Consider the following 16762-nt stretch of genomic DNA (forward strand, 5'->3'; position numbering starts at 1 on the left):
ATAATAATAATAATAATTATAATGGTGATGGGGTTGGGATTTCGCTGCGCCCTCGCCGTCCTCTCTCTTCTCTTCGTCGTCTCCCTCACGCTCGTTCTCCGCGAGGAGACGAGCGGTGGGCCCGTCGCCTTCGACCCCGCGAGGGTCACCCAGGTCTCGTGGAAGCCCAGGTTTCAGTTCTCCAATCTCTTCTCTCTTTTGTTCGAGTTTTTTATCTTGACATTATCGGATAGGAAAGAAATTATAATTTGTTAAATGTCCCTCCAAATTTGATTGCAGTTTAATTTGCAGTGCGATAAATTTTTTAAAAAAAGTGTGAAGAAAAAAAATAGACATTTGTAGCAGTTAGCATCAACCTGAGCCCGTTAAAAAACTCCTTTCTTCTTTTCACTGTAGAGACGATACAGCGTATTGTACTTCCACAATATTGTGAAGTTTTCTATTTTTTCGTTTGTAATTTTTTTTTTTGCAAAAAAATTTTCACGTAAATCTTTATGTTCCATTTTATTTTATTATCTCGTAGTTTGTCCACATTGCGATCGTCATTTTTCATTTCTGTTTGTACGCTCATCGTAATATAATTAAAAATATAAGGATTATAGATTGGGCTTAAATATTTTGAGCCAATAGTTCGTGACTATATTTTCGATAATAGTTGTGAAGCCATTTTAAAATTTTAAAAAAATTTAGATTTTTTTTTTTTTTTTTTTTTTTTTTGTGCAGGGTTTTCTTGTATAAGAGGTTTCTTTCTGATGAAGAGTGCGACCACCTGATCAAGTTGGTATGTGGATTAACTTATTTTTGATGCACCTCAACTTACTTATAGGCTATTCTGAAATAAGCTTCTGAACATTATATTTATTTTTATTTTTTTAATGATATCATTTGTTTTAATTGCTTTTACTTAATATTGTGCCTAGAAGATGAATTGAAATTTCCGTTTAGTTTGAGAATGTTGGTTTGAAATAACTCAAATTAAAAGAAACAAAAGTTGAGGGGTGCTGAAAAACAAACAGAAGCAGAATTTGAGGGTATATTTCAAAAATACGCTATAGTTGAAGAACCGGTTCTTCATACATTTTTACATCAATCTCTCTTATATGTCCTCACTTTACTTATTCTTGATTCGGTTTGGATTATGAGTAGGCAAAGAGTAAGCTGGCGAAATCGATGGTCGCGGATAATGAGTCGGGGAAGAGTGTGATGAGCAATGTTCGGACGAGCTCCGGCATGTTCTTGATGAAGCGTCAGGTATTTCTCCGATTACCGGATTTACATCAAGAGAGAGATTCAGGGTTGATGTTACAAAATACCAAAATTGAAGTTCAACATGTGCAGAAAATGTCTGACGAATTTTTCAGCATAGTAATACCGACAGATTCGCTAAATCGTATCACAACAATTGATAAAACAGGATTAAGAAAAATGAGAATAACACCCCTTTCCATGCAGGACGCAATTGTCGCCAGAATTGAGCAAAGAATCGCTGCCTGGACCTTCCTGCCCGAAGGTAATTCATATGAATTTCTGTTCCTACTGACCGACAGATTCCTATTAACTTTTTCTTTTTTAAAAAAATTTTCTACCTAACACATTCTGAAATCAGAAAATGCCGAGCCCATTCAAGTGCTGCGGTACGGAATCGGTCAGAAGTACGAGCCACATTTCGATTATTTTTATGACCAAATAAATCAAGTACGCGGTGGTCATCGCGCAGCGACAGTGCTTATGTATCTATCTGACGTAGAAAAGGGCGGGGAGACGGTCTTTCCTAATGCTGAGGTGCGTAAATTTCGTTACTTAAACCGTCGTCTATGCTAAGTTAAGATCACGCATCGTAAGTGGTTGTGATTATTATTTCTAGGGATGGGAATCTCAACCTAAGGACGACTCTTGGTCCGATTGTGCAAGAGGCGGTTATGCAGGTAAGTTTCATCTTATGTTTTGAAAAGAACATGTTTCTCAAGCTATAATACATCTTAGTGGAAAAGCATTTTCTGCGACGAGAAGCTGAAATGAACTTTTCAGTATTCGTTTTAGTATTCCTTTCAGCACTCAAATTAGTTATCTCTGCTGCAGTAAAACCTACCAAGGGCGATGCGGTTCTCTTCTTTAGCCTTAACATCGACAGCACGACAGACCCACACAGTTTGCATGGGAGCTGCCCGGTAATAGAAGGCGAGAAATGGTCTGCACCGAAATGGATTCATGTGAGATCCTACGACAAATTGGAGATGAACATCAACTCTGGCAGGAGCAGGAAATGCTCTGATGAGAATGTGATGTGCCCACAGTGGGCAGCTGCAGGGGAGTGTCTGAAGAACTCTCTGTACATGGTCGGAATCAACGATACGCACGGATTTTGTCGCAAGAGTTGTGGAATATGTGACTCATAGTAATTGTAAATTCTTTTTTCTTTTTTTTTTTCCTTTCTCTACTTGAGATGCACATATTGGTGTAACTCATTTTGCAGTTATTATATCATCATCTAAAATGTATGCTGAGGTTTTCTATGTTTTCATCGAAAACCAAATGGCTTGGCGATTAAATAGAAAATCCAAACAATAAGAGATTATACATGTGGTGATGGTGATTGCATTGGATTGCTTGTTCAAATGAAGTTTTAACACTTATCTTCATGCAGTACTGCTATCCACTGGAAGTAGATTGCATTTTAAAGCATATCTATTTTACCATCACATATTATTTGATTAACTTTCTTATTTTGAATACCCCTTTTTATAAGAAATTTCTGCATTACTAGGAGCATAGTTTTAATTAAAGATTTTGCTTTTTAAGTGGATCAAATTCTCATTCAACTTCCCTATCAAACTATGTATCCCTAAGTTTCGTCGTCATGTACTTAATTTCTGCTTCTCGAATAGAGGAATTGCTAAGAAAATCGATTCAGATAGGTATTTAGGAACTCAAAATTGTTGAAAGGGAAGATCCAAATCTGAAACTTAACTGAAATATTAAGGCGAAGAAAACAGTTTCAGATTGAAAGAAAACCTTCACTAATATTTTCTGAGCACACTCAACTTTTTCTAGGATTTGCTACNAAAAAAAAAAAAAAAAAAAGGTGGCTCAGATTCCCTGTAAGCCAACCCATAATTGCCTGTAGAATATGTTCTCTTCTTTAGTGGCCAAAACATCCTATACCTCAATCCTTTTTTTTTTCTTTTTCACTTTCCCAATAAGTTCATTGAGTAAAGGTGCAGGGTTGCATTACCAAATGAAGCCTTGAAGGCATAATCTGATCTGTTCATCTTAGTTTAATGTATAGAGAATTGGATAGTGATTTTAAGAATAATTCAGGTTACTGATCGTCCCTTTAGCAAGTGGCAAAGGGCTTGGTGGTTGATACCTGACATCCCAAGTTCGAATCCTAGTTGATTTATATTTCTACCTAAGTTTATTTCTAAATGAAATAAACGAAGCGGGTAACGTGATACCTATCTCTCCAAAAAAAAAAAGAATAATAATTTAGATTGTTTATTATTATAAAAACAAAAACTAAGGAAAAGGATATACAAGTTGATATTTTAAGGCTTTGTTCGTTATTATATTCGGCTCCTGAGTTTGACATGACTAGTCTATTTAGCATTAATAATTTGTCGGGTTAAATATTGACAGAAAATGCTTAAGTTCAAGTTACTAATTATATGTTAATGCACAAGTAAGATAGAATGAGTGGGTTGTTTTTGTTCTAAAAGGAAAAAATAAAAAAAGACCTTTTAAGATTTGCATTTATGGATCATGGAACCTTGATCCCCTATTTTAAGCAAAAGCAAAGATGAAGGCTAATAACAGCATGGAACTTTATTCTATTATTATTCTCTTACTTTTGAGCTGATAACTAAAATTATTTATGAACATATCTTTTGGTCTAACTACAAAAAGGATCACTATTTATAATTATTCTTCTCATTATGAGAAAATCAAATTAACTAAACAACAATAATATGCTCATAAAGAACATAAAGTAGATGAAAGAGAATATATGGGAGAGAAATTAAAAAAAAAAAGCCATATAAATTAATTACTTGAATTTTTTTTTTTTTAAGTCATCTGGTTTATAATACACATTATGATATTAGAATTGCAATTTGGGTCCATGCTATTGCCAACCACATACATGTCAACCAAAGCCCTGCACGAAATAGATTATAAAAAAATCATTTATTAGCTACAATTCATGATAGAATTTTGGTAAAAATGTATGAAGACCCATCAACTTTATGCAGTTCTGAAATAGCCCCTTGCCCTATGATTTTCTAGCTGATTGAACCCCCTCTCAACTTTTGATTTTTTTTTACCAAGTTAATTAACAAGAACTGTGATTTTTTGATTCAGACCCCCTCCATAGAATCGAGTGATTTTAGCTAAATAAATAAAAAATTTACCAAAGTGATCGGTAATTTTATCAAATTTAATAGTTTAAACTAATTTATAGAGAATAAAACTGGATTATATAAACTGCTTATAACTAATTCAATCATGAAATTCAACAAAACTGTTTAACTAAATTGACTACAGAAACTCAAACTAAATTAATACAGAAATTAAAGAGTGTCAATCAAAACAATTAAAATTGGGAGCTCTATTTCATNAAATTAAATTTCATAATTTTTCGGTATCATTAACCTATCAAACGAGTAGTCTAAAAATGAACGGCTGAAAATAAAAATCTCATAAAAATGATGATAGAAAACTTGAATTTAAGATCAGGGCTACTGATCTTACTCTAAATAGTAAAAAAAAAAATTTATAAAAATTTCATCTGATTTGAATTATTTTACGCCGTTATATTTACAAATGTATCACATCTACCATTAAAATTGTCAATTTTGAGACCTTTTGATCACTAGCCAAATGATGTCGAAAAATTTTGAGATTTAGTTTCCAAATACTTTCAATAGTATAGATCAAGTCTAACGGAGCCGATCGTTGATTTGAAAGCCGCATCATCGAAAACAACTTAATAGCACGGAAGGCTCAATTTGAAGTCCAGCTCAAAGGAAGGCTCAATTTGAAGTGATCAAGAATTAGCAAATAAGAGCTAATATAGAGAAATATGCCACGAGTAATAAACATATAATAGATTAGAAATTTGACATGGCTCAAAAGTTTAGAGTCCCAAAAAAAAATATTGGAAAATTCAGTTAATAAAATAAAATTAGAATGAACTAATTAAGAGCATATAAAAGTACAAAATTAATTCTCAGACGCAATTATTCAGATTTTTATTAAATTAAGTACTAATGTGAAATTGGTAGGTAAAACATGATATGAAATGGTGATTTAACCCATGTGAAATGTGACACCACCTTATAGTCGGTTGGGGATTAAGAATTTATGACTTCAGTACAAGAAATATTTATTAGTAATTAAGTATTGATAACTAATTTATGTAACTATTCTGGATAATCAAATATTTGCGAACTATTTGTGAATTTTAATTTTTTTTTAAAAAAAAATTGAAAATATTTTGTTACTATAGTATATCTTGAATATAAAATATAAAAATACTATTATTTAATAACAGCATAAATTATTAAAATATAATAATTATTTTACATAATTTAATGTAATATCGGAGTAGAAAGTTCTGAATTAGTAAGCTCTTACCGAGCGGCAAAATACGGCGGCGAGCGCCACCGCTGCTCCACGAGGCGGCGGAGGCGGCGAAGTAGCAATTCGTGGACGAGTTCATGCCGTTGCCGCAGCTGCAGGCGAACGAGTTGTACACCGCGGCGGTGGCGGTGGCGGTGGCGGTGGCGGCGGTGGCGTAGCCGCACATGCCGCCGCTCTTCTCGCAGTCGGCGCAGGCGCTGGGGAAGCCGTCGTCGGCGCTGAACCTGTACTTGAGCGCGATCCCGAAGTCCCACTCGTCCGGCCTCGTCTCGGCGCCGTTGAAGCCGCGCACGGCCGCGTAGGACGCGCAGCGGAGCTGGGTCAGGTCGACGTCGAACGCGGGGCCGAGGCTCGCGGGCGCGTAGACGCAGCAGGTGGACACGGGGGCGCCGAGCGCGGCGACGGCGGGGCACGTGTAGAGGAGCCCGCATATGGAGGAGGAGGAGGAGGTGTCGCAGAGGGTGGCGTTGAGGGTGGGGGTAGGGAAGCAGTCGAGGAGGGCGAAGACGTTGCGGGCGTCGGCGAAGGCGAAGGGGGCGTCCCAGTCGAGGGAGAAGCCGCGGGAGGGGTTGGTGGCGGAGCAGGTGGACATGGAGGGGTCGGAGACGTAGAGGATTTGGTTGGCGTAGTCGACGGCGTCGACGGGGTAGGAGCCGGAGCGGGTGGTGAAGGTGAGCTGGTCCTGGTGGCCGCCGCCGGCGCAGGCGACGTGGGCGGACGAAGAGGAGGCGGCGCCGAGCAGGACAAGGAGGAGGAATTTGGTGAGAGAGGGTGGAGCCATGGCAGTGTTTCTTTTTTGCATGGGGGGGTGACGAGAGGGATATATATGCATATGAAGGGGAAGGGGAAGGGGAAGGGGACAGGGGAGTATGTTATATGTATGTGCTTGTGTAATAGTTTGATGTGCATTTGTTTGCTATTTTTCTCTACGTGCTAAAATACAGGAACTTTTTTAGAAAAACTTCAAAATATTACTCTTGTAGTTTAGCATTCCTCCCCTTTACTATTTTATGATTTAAAGTGTGTCATTTTAGTACTTGTGATTTTAATTTTCTCTTTCCATCAACACATTAACTCTTTATTAAAATATGTATAAAATAGTTCAGAAATTCTTACCAAATATTAACTTTAATACTTTGTAATTTACGAAATTTTTACTTTACTATCCTATAATTTTAACTTTCTCACTAATTTAAAGAAAAAAATAAACATAGAGGATAAAAACAAAACAACATAGTACTAATTAAAATAATACAATTTAAACCACAGGATAACAAAGAAAGAAACTACTAAACCACAAGGATGGTATTTGAAATTTTTGCATACTCCCCTTCCCCTTCCCTATGTAATATATACATTTGAAGTATGTTCTTTTTGCATGTGGTTTATCAAATATTCACTTTAATACTCTGTAATTTACGAAATTTTTATTTATTATCCTATAATTTTAACTTTCTCGCTAATTTAAGAAAAAAATTAACAGAGTGGATAAAAACAAAACAGCATAGTACTAATTAAAGTAATACAGTTTAAACCACAGGATAACAAANGATTTTTTAATATATTTTTGTTATTTATTAGAATATTAATTTTTGGTATAAATTATAAGAAATGTATATAATAGTAACATAATTATGAAGAGGGGGGGAGCTAAATGTATTATTTTAAAATTTTGAGGGAATAAAATATAAAATTTTGAAAGTGAGAGAGAAAAAGTAAGAGAATGTGAGAGAATGTGAGGTATTCATGGATGGATTTTTATTTTTTAGGCTAAATTACGTAAAATCTTTCTGTCAAAATTTGATTTTTTACTTTTTCTCCATGTCATTTAAAAAACCTACACTTTGTCCCCTTGTAAAATGAAAAATATTTATAGGAGGATACGGTGTGGACTGTGATGATAAAATGACCATTTTGCCCCTTACCATTTTCGTCTTCTCTCTCATCTTCCTCAACATCAGTCTCGATCGGCAGCGGTTCAAGCCTCGATCGGCCGCGATTTCTCTGCGGTTCACGCATCATCTTCCTCCTGCATCCTCGCCGCCCCTCGATTTCGGCGACAGTAGGGTGGAAATCGAGGTGGGGGTGGATGGAGAGGTGGGTAATGATAATGAGGGCGAAGGCGAGGCGGCGGAGGAGGGCGAAGGGGTATTTGTGGATACGGACGGGAATGTGGGCAAGGGCGAGACAGTAGAGGAGGGCGAGGCGGAGAAAGGCGAAGCAACAGGAAAAAAAAGCAGAGGGGCATTTTGGACATAAAAAAATATTTTATAACGGAACCCTAACGGATCACTAACGGTTGGAGCAAAGTGCACCTTTTTTATTTTACAAGAGGGCAAAATGTAGATTTTTAAAAGACGGGATGGATAGTGAAAAATTACGTTTTGATGGATTTTTTTTATAATTTAGCCTATTTTTTAAGCCATTATTCTAGCTCTTTACCGAAGAGCTAGTTAATTAGCTAGTTATCTGCACCACAGATATGAAGAATTTTTTTTTTACGATCTCTGGAAACTAAAGGAGGTTGAGGCTAAATCTGATATTATATAATCAAAAAATAGTTAAATAGAAAACAATCAAAAAATTTATCTTACTAATAAAATTATATATAATACGTTCTCTAATTGTCGATCAAGGCGTTACTCAAAATATATATATATGTACGCGCGGAAATTGCACACAAATGCACACAAATCGTAACGGTGAGATCTGTACCATTAATTAATTAATTATTCGTGTCAAAACATGTTGCACCCACATGCATGCAAATTAGTGGTCACCTCCCCTAGAACAGCACGTTTATTAAAGCCAATCATAGCCTATATATATATTCCTACTCCCGTGTTCGTAGTCCCGTCCCCTCCTCCTCCTCTCTCTCTCTCTCTCTCTCTCGTTTTAAGATTGTTAAAATTATATACGTGAGTTGTTGATGATTTTTTGGTTATAAGAATTGTATATAGGTAGCCGTGGAAATAGAGATATAATTTTTTTTTTTTTTGAGATTAGTAAACAAAAAGTCCGGGGAATCTATTCCTCTCTTGTTCCTCTCCTATGTTTGGTATGAATTGAAAAAGACTTTTATTATTGTTTTCTAAATTTTATTTTAAAATAAATGTAGATTCGATAAGTCAAATTGACTTACGGAGAGTTCTAGTCTAACCCAGACCTATATATGGTTTAAAGATGTGCTGTATCTAATAAAGTTCATCCCATCTAAAGTGTATATAAATAATTTACTCCCTGATTAATTATTCAGCGTGAGTAGCAATTCGTATATGAAATCCTAGCAAACAAAATCCACGAAAATAGCAAAATGAAATCTACACTCTTTGATTTCTAGAGGGATATAATATTCATTAATTTCAACTGCTTGATGAAACCTCACAAGCCAAAGTTTTAAAAACTAATCATTAATGGCTGTTTTAGTGGTTTCACTAACATGGAATTAGTCTACTAAACCCGGTCTTAAGCCCTTTGAAGCTCGCGAGATAGTGTTTACAGTACCGTCATTTTTGCGGTATGGATGCATAGCCCATCTGATCTCCGCTACGCGCACATAAGCAGATATGTTAAGACTATTCCGAGACAATTTTCTATCAGATTAATTTGGAATTATCTTTTAGCGAAACTAGTGAGATTAGATGATAACTAATCTTTCTCTTAAATGTCTTTGGAATTCAATAAAAACCATCACACCAAGCCAAACTTCTTTGATCTACTCAAGAACACACCTTGCAACTCTTCCTGCAGTAACCCTGAGACTCCTCAGTGCCTACCATGTACTCAGGATTCTTCTCACACTCGCCTTTCGCGGCCCATCGCGCGCAGGACTCGTTCTCATCTTCGCATTCCTTGCTCCGTCTACTCGACGAGAGAAAACTGAAGGGTGTCAAATGGATCCATTTCGTCGCAGTCCACTTCTCCCCTGCTATTACTGGGCAGCTCCCATGCATACTTGATCCATCCAAAGTGCCGTTCGGATGCAGGCTGAAGAACAACACGGCATCGCCTTTCTTCGGTTTCACTGAAATAAGCTCATCAAACACTATCTCAATACGATTTCAAAATAAAAGTTTCTGAACTTCGATGAACTTAAACAAGTTATTTAGTACTGGAAAAGTTTTAACACAGTTGCATTCTTCGTGGTTTAGTGGTTGGTAATAGAATTTGCTCGTAAATTCTTTACCTGAAAAACCTGTTGAAGCACAGAAAGCGAGAGAATCACCTTTCCTTTGTCGATTCGCCTGCAACAAAATGCGCGGAAAATGGTTTAGATGAAGATGATAGCTTGATTAGTTCTTTACTAGAAGATCGCCTTCTGTACCGCTGCTTTCGTGAAGACTGTCTCCCCGCCTTGTGCAACATTAGCTAGGTACATGAGTACTGTCGCGACTCGATTTCCCTTTTTGTTCCCTTTTACATCTTTAAAGTAATCGACGTGCGGCACAAACAGTTGGCCCTTCTCGTAACGGAGTATTTGTATGGCCTCGCCGTTCTCTAGCGCGGGGAGTATAAAGGTTTTGTTATCAAGCAACAAAACAATTACAAACTTGTTTAATTGAATACATGCTGTAGTAAATTTACCTACTGGGAGGAAGGTCCAAGCAGCGACTCTGCTCTCAACTCGACGAACAATTTCATCCTTGGAAATGCAGAGGAAAATGATGATAGTCTACACCTTAGACATGGTAAATTCGCAAGCTACTTGCTGCTCTTGATAATCACATTATAAAATGGCTCATCGACGTGGCGAAGAACACGAAATACAGGATTGAATGATGAGAGATTATGGATTCACTAGCAGATGCTTTATATATCCAGCTGACGAAATCGATGTTTTGGTTACGAGATCAGTGCATTAGGCATTCTAAAGGGCGCAGAACATGAATGATATACCGGCATTTGGTTAGCCGATAACAACCATGTTCGCGATGAGAAATAGCACGAGCGCCATCTAAGTGTATCTTTGGCGACCAATGAAAACACTATTTGCTTACAGCAAAGGAAAAAACAACCAAAATGATGTAAACAATGGATCATAATGACATCGGAGAAATTGAGCTAGTAATTTACCTGACCTGGCTTTAGGAACATGTCCCAACTAGTTCGCGCGGTGCTAAGCTTGCTCTCACCACCGTAGCCCTCTATGACTGTAGATTTTTTAAGCTTACCCTTCGACTGCTCTCGGAAAGCAAACATAACACAATCGAAAGTGAAATTCAAAATAAGATAAAGAATAATTTCAAAGGGGTCTTAGTTCTTTCAAATGGCGATTTAAGAGGGTGTAATTTGCTGATGCATGGTAGTAGTAAAATGGTAATATTACTACATAGATTTTCCTGAGATATCTAGTATAAATAGTTGGGTAGTTTGTGGGTATGCTGATATGTAATCATTGAAATCTTATGAAAAATTTAGCAATATAAAAGGGAACTTTTCTACCAGGGAGATGAGGTGATCGCATTCCTCGTCGGAGAGAAAGCCCTCATAGAGAAAAATCCTGCACCAAAATGGCAAATGAATTATCAACTTACATAAAGTGCGAAACGAAAAAATGCGTGGAGAGGGTTAAATTAGGTGATCTTTTAGTTGTTAAACTTTCCAATTTAAGTTCTGAAGTAAGCCTACAATATGAATTACGCAAATCGGAAGCCCAAGCTTAAGATTTCTTCTTTTTTTTTCTTTTTGACTGTAAGATGCAAGGTGATTTCATATGTCATTCATGTAATCAATCCAAATTAGCCCGAAAGAGATATAGATCGATAGTAGATAGATAGATACAGAATAAATCTTCTAAGTAATACAGCTTAATTTCAACCAAAATAGGATTACTTTTTGCATATCCGGGGTCATCTTTATTCTTTTGATTCTGAGCATAAGCTTTTCTTTTTTTGATAATACTGTAAAAATGCCTTTTGCCAGAGTATAAGAAAAAAGATACAGAGGTATGATGGAAAAAAGGTTTGTAATGCAAGTTTTTGCTTACAAATTACAAACAATTAGCAAATAAGGCTTTTGCTTGGCCTATTTACTGGGAGATTTTTTAGCTATGTTCTATGTACCACCAATCGACACTTTCGTCAAAATCTATTGAAATATATTGAATGCCAATTTAGTTTTTAGCTGAGCCTTTTAACTGATGGTTTTGTCAATTTTGCGGCAAAATACGGAAGCAAATGAACAATCAAACTTATCTAACCTTGGTTGCCATGAGAGTTGGGTGATAGATCTTGGATCTATGACATTGTTATCCCTTCTTTCACCAATGCCAATCCTAAAGGTAATTGAATATCCACAGATAAAGAAGATAAAGTGTTAAAGATGTATATTATAAAAGAGCAACACAAAGAGAGGTATTGTAACATACACCAAATTGACTCCTATTCCTTCAAACAGTTTAAGCCTGAGAGGAGTTGGTGGCAGAGAGAAGAACAGAAGGAAGAGAAAGATGGAAGGGAGAAGAGAAAGTTTGAAACCCATTTTTGATTAATTAGAAGAGGAGGGTACATCACAAAGGAGACAATTAAGTTTTATTTTTTTTTTTCTACATTATCTTCCTAATTAATGCCATTTAGAAGGTTAAAGAGCTACTAGGAGGTTTTAAATGAGTTCCTTTAATTCTTTAATTGTGGTATCATTAACTCCATCAATAAAAGCAAACAGGAAATTTCTTATATGAAAAGTTGATGCTGTATTCTTAGTTTTATATTTTCAACATATGATTCTGCATGTGAGTATTTTGTATGTGGAAATTGAATTGCACATTGGCCCAAGTCACACACATTCTTATGATTGCTTATTTCTTCTGGAATCTTAAGATTGAGACATTATTTTTAAGAAAAAGGGACCTGCTGTTGACTCCATTGTGAATATGTTTTCAGACACATTAATGCTACTGTATATCAACTCCCTCTGTCTTACTAAGTTCTTGGTTAGTTTGTTAGTCAGTTTCAAAGGCAGCAACAATTAACATTCCATTGGTTCAAATTGCTGGAAATGTGTGGGAACAATAAGAACTCTTCCACATTAGCAGCAAAAAGAACCACAAGAAACCTCATGCATGACACAATATGCGAAGATCAGATGAAACAGGGTTTTTTTTTTTTTTTTCTACCAGTGCCCGGTATGGATTGGAGACATTTAACTGTAAAATCGATGGTTACCATTTGTTTTAACGCTGCAAATTGTTCTGCAAATTAACTCAGGTTTTATTGTTGCTAGATACAAGTGACGCGGCGGAACAAAAAGCTTAGCCAGCTCCTGCAATGGAACTGTACATATTCCTGGTAAACAATATAACAAAATATCTCTCTTTTTCTGAGAAAAACATTTAAGAGTTTTATCAAAACAACCTGCTTATGGCTAACGAAAGATTCGTCTTTCACCGACCAATTTGTAGAGAACAAAGGAAGCAACAAACCAGAAGTTGACCACATTAGTAGTTTTCCGTTTTCAAGAAAGCAATCAAACTTAACATGAATGTTCGAGAAAGATAACAACATTTGATTTGTAACAACTCTTCAAATCATATAATGCTTCCTTTTAACCTAACCCTTCCAAGGAGATTGATGAAGAAAGGATATACTATAAGCATCAGAAGATCATGCTTATCAGGTGTCAGAGCCGTCTGCACTATCATCGCATGGAATTCTTGACTGGATAATAACTCGGGCTCCCGACATAAGCCTGCAGGAGAAAAGAACGAATGGCAACACCCTATCAAGATGTGTACACTGTATTAAAATATAACAAAAGTGTTTATTAGGCCTAGCATCTAAAACAGCTTCTTTACTCCAAAAAGTTGAAGATACAAGTAATCAGCCACCTGGCTCTTGAAGAACCAAGAACTTTTGCTGTAGCTAAAATGATCTTTTGGATTCGAAAAGCAGACTCAAATTTGAAATATATGCTTCTGGTACAGCACGAAGTTGGTTAGGAGATTCAACAAAGTGTTGTTAGTACTTCTTCGAACATCTCTGCTTAAACAACAATTCTTTGAAGCCAAAGAATGGACTTAACTTTCCTCGATCCTGATAAGCTTCTCCTTTTCTTCTTTCAAGGATTCTAACCTCATGGATGATCCATGAACGGAGGCAGCATGAGTGATACTTCTGCTGCTTTCTCCTATTGAGGAGCGGTCACACTCGGGCCCAACAGACGAGCACCTCGGGCAATCGGAAATAGGAGAAGTAATTTTTTCATTTTTGGGCTGCTTTGGAGGTGTAAGTTTGATAGCTCGAGGGAGGCATCTTGTAACTGATGTGTCCTCAATCTCTTCCCCGTGCCTTCTGGACTCCAATTTGCACTTCCTGCACTTTCTGTATGTATTAACTGTTAATATGTAACAGAGCACCTCAAAGAAGTTTAAAAAGATAGAGAACATGGCAATAGGAGTGACACAGTAAATAAGAGATCTGTAAAGGACACACAAAAAGGAAGAAACACTGAAGAACAACTTCAGCATAATAAATGATTATCCTTTAAATGATGCTTAGGAGAATACTAGCGTCGGCACTTATCAGTACAATCGTGGCAAGCATTTAGTTAATTGCATTATTCTCTAAATTAGAACATGGGCACTTCATGAACCAACTCGATTTACGCTCATAACGATGAAGCATCCAAATCTGCATAAATTGCAATCATAGTAGAGCTACGTGAGGAAGCACGAATAGCTTTCTCATTAGAATTTTACTGCAGCTTCCCACTGCAGAACAAGCAGAAGTTTTAAACTGAAGCTTCTGTTTGTTACCCAAAAGTTCATTTTAGCTTCTACCACAGCAAAATTTCCAGCCTAGTTATCAACCAAACACCCAGTTTCTGAATGCTTGTGCCTTCCAGATTAGAGAAGCCATTCTCAAAACCAGGCAGAACTAGCAAAAAATTACAGTGTTATGTGGTACTACATATTCAGATAGGCAAAGAGTAAGACCTTACTGAGTGAGCGGCAAATGTAGGACGTAATATGATATAAAGACGAGGCTCACCTTTCGGCATTGTAGGAGGAAGATCGTTTCAGAACGGGCATCCTTTCCCCTATATCCTCCCGATGCTTCTTAGTTTCAATCAAGCTACCACTAAAATACTCCTTATCTTCCAATTTCAATCCCATTAATCTTGGATCTTTCGAAAGGCAATCAAGCTCTCCAAGCATACTCGAGCGAGCAAATACCGATGATTGGAACTTCATGTGCGAGAAACTTGGCTGGTAATTTGAGACGATACCATAGCTTTCGTGATCCTTCACGGTGAAAGACCCGCAAGTGATCAGCTGCATTAAGATATTACCAGGCTTCATCTTTGGCCCGGTGGGAATTAGCACTTCCTCCTCTTTGAGTCTTCTAAAGATGTTCTTGTTTCTAGCATCCGCCCTAAGCAAAGACTCTAAAGTCTCTGACCTGCTACCATTCGAAAGTCGAGCATGATTATTGATAGAATCAAGAGTCGTCGAGCCATTGTCAGTAGAAACAACCGTAGTGAGATTCTCGTTCTCCTTATCGTGGTGATCACTTTTTTTATTTTCGTCATCAGTTTGAGTTGCTGCGTCCGAAGAACCAATTGGCCTGTATACTCTATACTCCGCCGAACCCGAAGAGACGTACTCTTGAGACGACACTTCTTCTTCTTCTTCTTCCTCCTCTTTTTCATCTTCTTGAGGAGAAGGCGGAGGGTTGGATTCTCTAACGACAACAGTAGGAGGAGAGGAGGAAGCAAAAGGAGCTTCTTTGGATCTAGAAAATTTGGGTGATTCTTGCTGGGGGGGTTGCTTTGGGTTTTTCAGTTTTGGGTTCCCGTTGTTTGGATGAATCCGATCTAAACGAACATGAAACGAAAGAAAACACATTTGGATTGTTTAGCTCCAAACCTCTCTTCCTTATTACTATCAACATTGAATCAAAGGGAACAACACATGTTACTTTACACAATTTTTGGATTACCTGAAGAGGGTTGATCTAAGAGTTCAGAACCTTTGAGAACATACTCATCTCCGTTGGCGGGGAGGACGAGATCGTCGTGGGAGAGATCGTGCCACACGAATCCGTTCTTGTAGCTCCTGCATTGATCAAATTCATCGTTTTCACACCCAAAACACCATAAAAAAGGGATTTTTATCATTTGGGCGCTCTCCATTTTACCTCTTGCACGACCACGAATACATGGTGGGCATTCCCTTTCCCCTCACCAAATTAAGGCGATTAATCACATCTAAAAAAACCAAAAACAAAAAAAAAAAAAAAACAATCGAGATAACAAGACAACAATCTCTAATCCGCATTTCAAAACTATGAAGAGCCAAACAATTCGATCCCCACAAACCTCTGAGATACAACCCTTCAGGGGAGGAGAGGGGCACCTCAATGAAATGCGGGTGCTCGATGCGTCGATTCCGACACAAGTAATACACAACGGGGATCTTCTTCTTCTTCTTCTTCTTCTTCTTCTCCTCCTCCTCCTCCTCGGGCGCTTCCATTTCCCGTCTCAAAAATCTCAAAACCCTGATGCAATGGGACGAGGAATGGCGAATAAGGGTGGAGAGAGGAAGCAGAGTGTTGTAGTACTGCTACTGCCACTGCTACTGCTGCTGCTGCTGCTGCTACTACTTTGCCGTGGAAAAAGGGGAATTAGAAGGAGTATATTAAATTAAATTCAATTGATTGAGGGGGGAGTGGGGAGTGGGGGGGAGGAGAGTACGGTTTCGTTGGAGGGAGTGGGGGAAGCATTGAATTGCTGCTTACGGGCAAAGGGAGAAAGAGAAGGAGGTGGGTGGGAGTGGATCGAGAATGCCACAAAACATTGCCTGCACCGGATGTTTATAAGTACGTCTCCAGACTCCAATACACAAAAAAAGTCTAAAATAGATCAGTTATATTGCTGGTAAGATATTCCTAATCAATCAAATTATTTCTCTCGTATTCGCCCATCCAATCATGATTATTAAAAAAAAAAACTTTTATTATACTTCCCTTTCGAAAAGAGAGATATGATTTGCTAATTATTGATGATATAGTATAAATTTTATATGGTAGATGTATCTCTAGGCATATTAAGTGAGCCAACTTAGCTATACGCCCGGTGCTTATGGCCTTCATTTTTTTCCCATCAGCCATGCCAGCTCAGTTGACTT

The 16762-nt window shown here is 37.5% G+C and overlaps 5 protein-coding genes across 8 annotated transcripts; 1 reads left to right on the forward strand and 4 right to left on the reverse strand.

Annotated features, from left to right (window-relative positions):
* On the forward strand, nucleotides 1-2565 carry LOC109712536 (probable prolyl 4-hydroxylase 7). Its single transcript, XM_020236143.1, has 7 exons — nucleotides 1-170; nucleotides 724-781; nucleotides 1147-1251; nucleotides 1453-1510; nucleotides 1607-1782; nucleotides 1865-1925; nucleotides 2080-2565. The coding sequence occupies exons 1-7, from the start codon at nucleotides 22-24 to the stop codon at nucleotides 2394-2396; spliced, it is 924 nt and encodes a 307-aa protein (XP_020091732.1). The 5' UTR covers nucleotides 1-21; the 3' UTR covers nucleotides 2397-2565.
* On the reverse strand, nucleotides 4016-6511 carry LOC109713118. Its single transcript, XM_020237083.1, has 2 exons — nucleotides 5632-6511; nucleotides 4016-4153 (listed from the first exon to the last, which is right to left on the reverse strand). The coding sequence occupies exons 1-2, from the start codon at nucleotides 6467-6469 to the stop codon at nucleotides 4089-4091; spliced, it is 903 nt and encodes a 300-aa protein (XP_020092672.1). The 5' UTR covers nucleotides 6470-6511; the 3' UTR covers nucleotides 4016-4088.
* LOC109712288 (probable prolyl 4-hydroxylase 7) lies at nucleotides 9224-11980 on the reverse strand. Its single transcript, XM_020235772.1, has 6 exons — nucleotides 11837-11980; nucleotides 11080-11137; nucleotides 10222-10815; nucleotides 9962-10134; nucleotides 9824-9881; nucleotides 9224-9661 (listed from the first exon to the last, which is right to left on the reverse strand). Exons 4-6 carry the CDS (start codon nucleotides 10013-10015, stop codon nucleotides 9357-9359), a joined length of 417 nt encoding a protein of 138 aa, XP_020091361.1. The 5' UTR covers nucleotides 10016-10134; nucleotides 10222-10815; nucleotides 11080-11137; nucleotides 11837-11980; the 3' UTR covers nucleotides 9224-9356.
* On the reverse strand, nucleotides 10544-12117 carry LOC109712777 (probable prolyl 4-hydroxylase 7). Its single transcript, XM_020236530.1, has 5 exons — nucleotides 12005-12117; nucleotides 11837-11911; nucleotides 11080-11137; nucleotides 10711-10815; nucleotides 10544-10591 (listed from the first exon to the last, which is right to left on the reverse strand). The coding sequence occupies exons 1-5, from the start codon at nucleotides 12115-12117 to the stop codon at nucleotides 10544-10546; spliced, it is 399 nt and encodes a 132-aa protein (XP_020092119.1).
* Nucleotides 12934-16419, reverse strand: LOC109712287 (protein UPSTREAM OF FLC-like). 4 transcript variants are annotated; one of them, XM_020235770.1, is made up of 7 exons: nucleotides 16330-16419; nucleotides 15955-16234; nucleotides 15774-15843; nucleotides 15576-15691; nucleotides 14625-15450; nucleotides 13656-13955; nucleotides 13055-13323 (listed from the first exon to the last, which is right to left on the reverse strand). In XM_020235770.1, exons 2-7 carry the CDS (start codon nucleotides 16106-16108, stop codon nucleotides 13248-13250), a joined length of 1542 nt encoding a protein of 513 aa, XP_020091359.1. In that variant the 5' UTR covers nucleotides 16109-16234; nucleotides 16330-16419; the 3' UTR covers nucleotides 13055-13247. The 4 variants fall into 4 exon arrangements, 3 of the variants coding, with proteins under 3 accessions (XP_020091359.1, XP_020091360.1, XP_020091358.1); XR_002216804.1 differs by having other exon boundaries at nucleotides 12934-13323; nucleotides 13463-13955; nucleotides 15955-16388; XM_020235771.1 differs by having other exon boundaries at nucleotides 13656-13946; nucleotides 15955-16390.

The sequence above is a fragment of the Ananas comosus genome, linkage group 7, assembly GCF_001540865.1.
Source record: "Ananas comosus cultivar F153 linkage group 7, ASM154086v1, whole genome shotgun sequence".
NCBI classification, from domain to species: Eukaryota; Viridiplantae; Streptophyta; class Magnoliopsida; order Poales; family Bromeliaceae; genus Ananas; species Ananas comosus.

Bases quoted from the DNA above. Each gene is read 5' to 3' on its own strand.
- LOC109713118 (XM_020237083.1), bottom strand. From the start codon at position 6,469: ATGCATATATATCCCTCTCGTCACCCCCCCATGCAAAAAAGAAACACT. The intron at 4,154-5,631 runs GTAAGAGCTTAC...TATTTCGTGCAG, and splicing joins CCGCCGTATTTTGCCGCTCG to GGCTTTGGTTGACATGTATG.
- LOC109712777 (XM_020236530.1), bottom strand. From the start codon at position 12,117: ATGGGTTTCAAACTTTCTCTTCTCCCTTCCATCTTTCTCTTCCTTCTG. The intron at 10,816-11,079 runs GTAGAAAAGTTC...TTCCGAGAGCAG, and splicing joins GCGATCACCTCATCTCCCTG to TCGAAGGGTAAGCTTAAAAA. The intron at 10,592-10,710 runs GTAAATTACTAG...AGATACACTTAG, and splicing joins TGTTCCTAAAGCCAGGTCAG to ATGGCGCTCGTGCTATTTCT.
- LOC109712287 (XM_020235770.1), bottom strand. From the start codon at position 16,108: ATGGAAGCGCCCGAGGAGGAGGAGGAGGAGAAGAAGAAGAAGAAGAAG. The intron at 15,844-15,954 runs GTTTGTGGGGAT...TGGTTTTTTTAG, and splicing joins TGAAGGGTTGTATCTCAGAG to ATGTGATTAATCGCCTTAAT. The intron at 15,451-15,575 runs GTAATCCAAAAA...ATGTTCGTTTAG, and splicing joins CTTAGATCAACCCTCTTCAG to ATCGGATTCATCCAAACAAC.
- LOC109712288 (XM_020235772.1), bottom strand. From the start codon at position 10,015: ATGTACCTAGCTAATGTTGCACAAGGCGGGGAGACAGTCTTCACGAAA. The intron at 9,882-9,961 runs GTACAGAAGGCG...ATTTTGTTGCAG, and splicing joins CAGTCTTCACGAAAGCAGCG to GCGAATCGACAAAGGAAAGG. The intron at 9,662-9,823 runs GTAAAGAATTTA...AGCTTATTTCAG, and splicing joins TGCTTCAACAGGTTTTTCAG to TGAAACCGAAGAAAGGCGAT.
- LOC109712536 (XM_020236143.1), top strand. From the start codon at position 22: ATGGTGATGGGGTTGGGATTTCGCTGCGCCCTCGCCGTCCTCTCTCTT. The intron at 782-1,146 runs GTATGTGGATTA...GATTATGAGTAG, and splicing joins GCGACCACCTGATCAAGTTG to GCAAAGAGTAAGCTGGCGAA. The intron at 1,783-1,864 runs GTGCGTAAATTT...TATTATTTCTAG, and splicing joins CGGTCTTTCCTAATGCTGAG to GGATGGGAATCTCAACCTAA.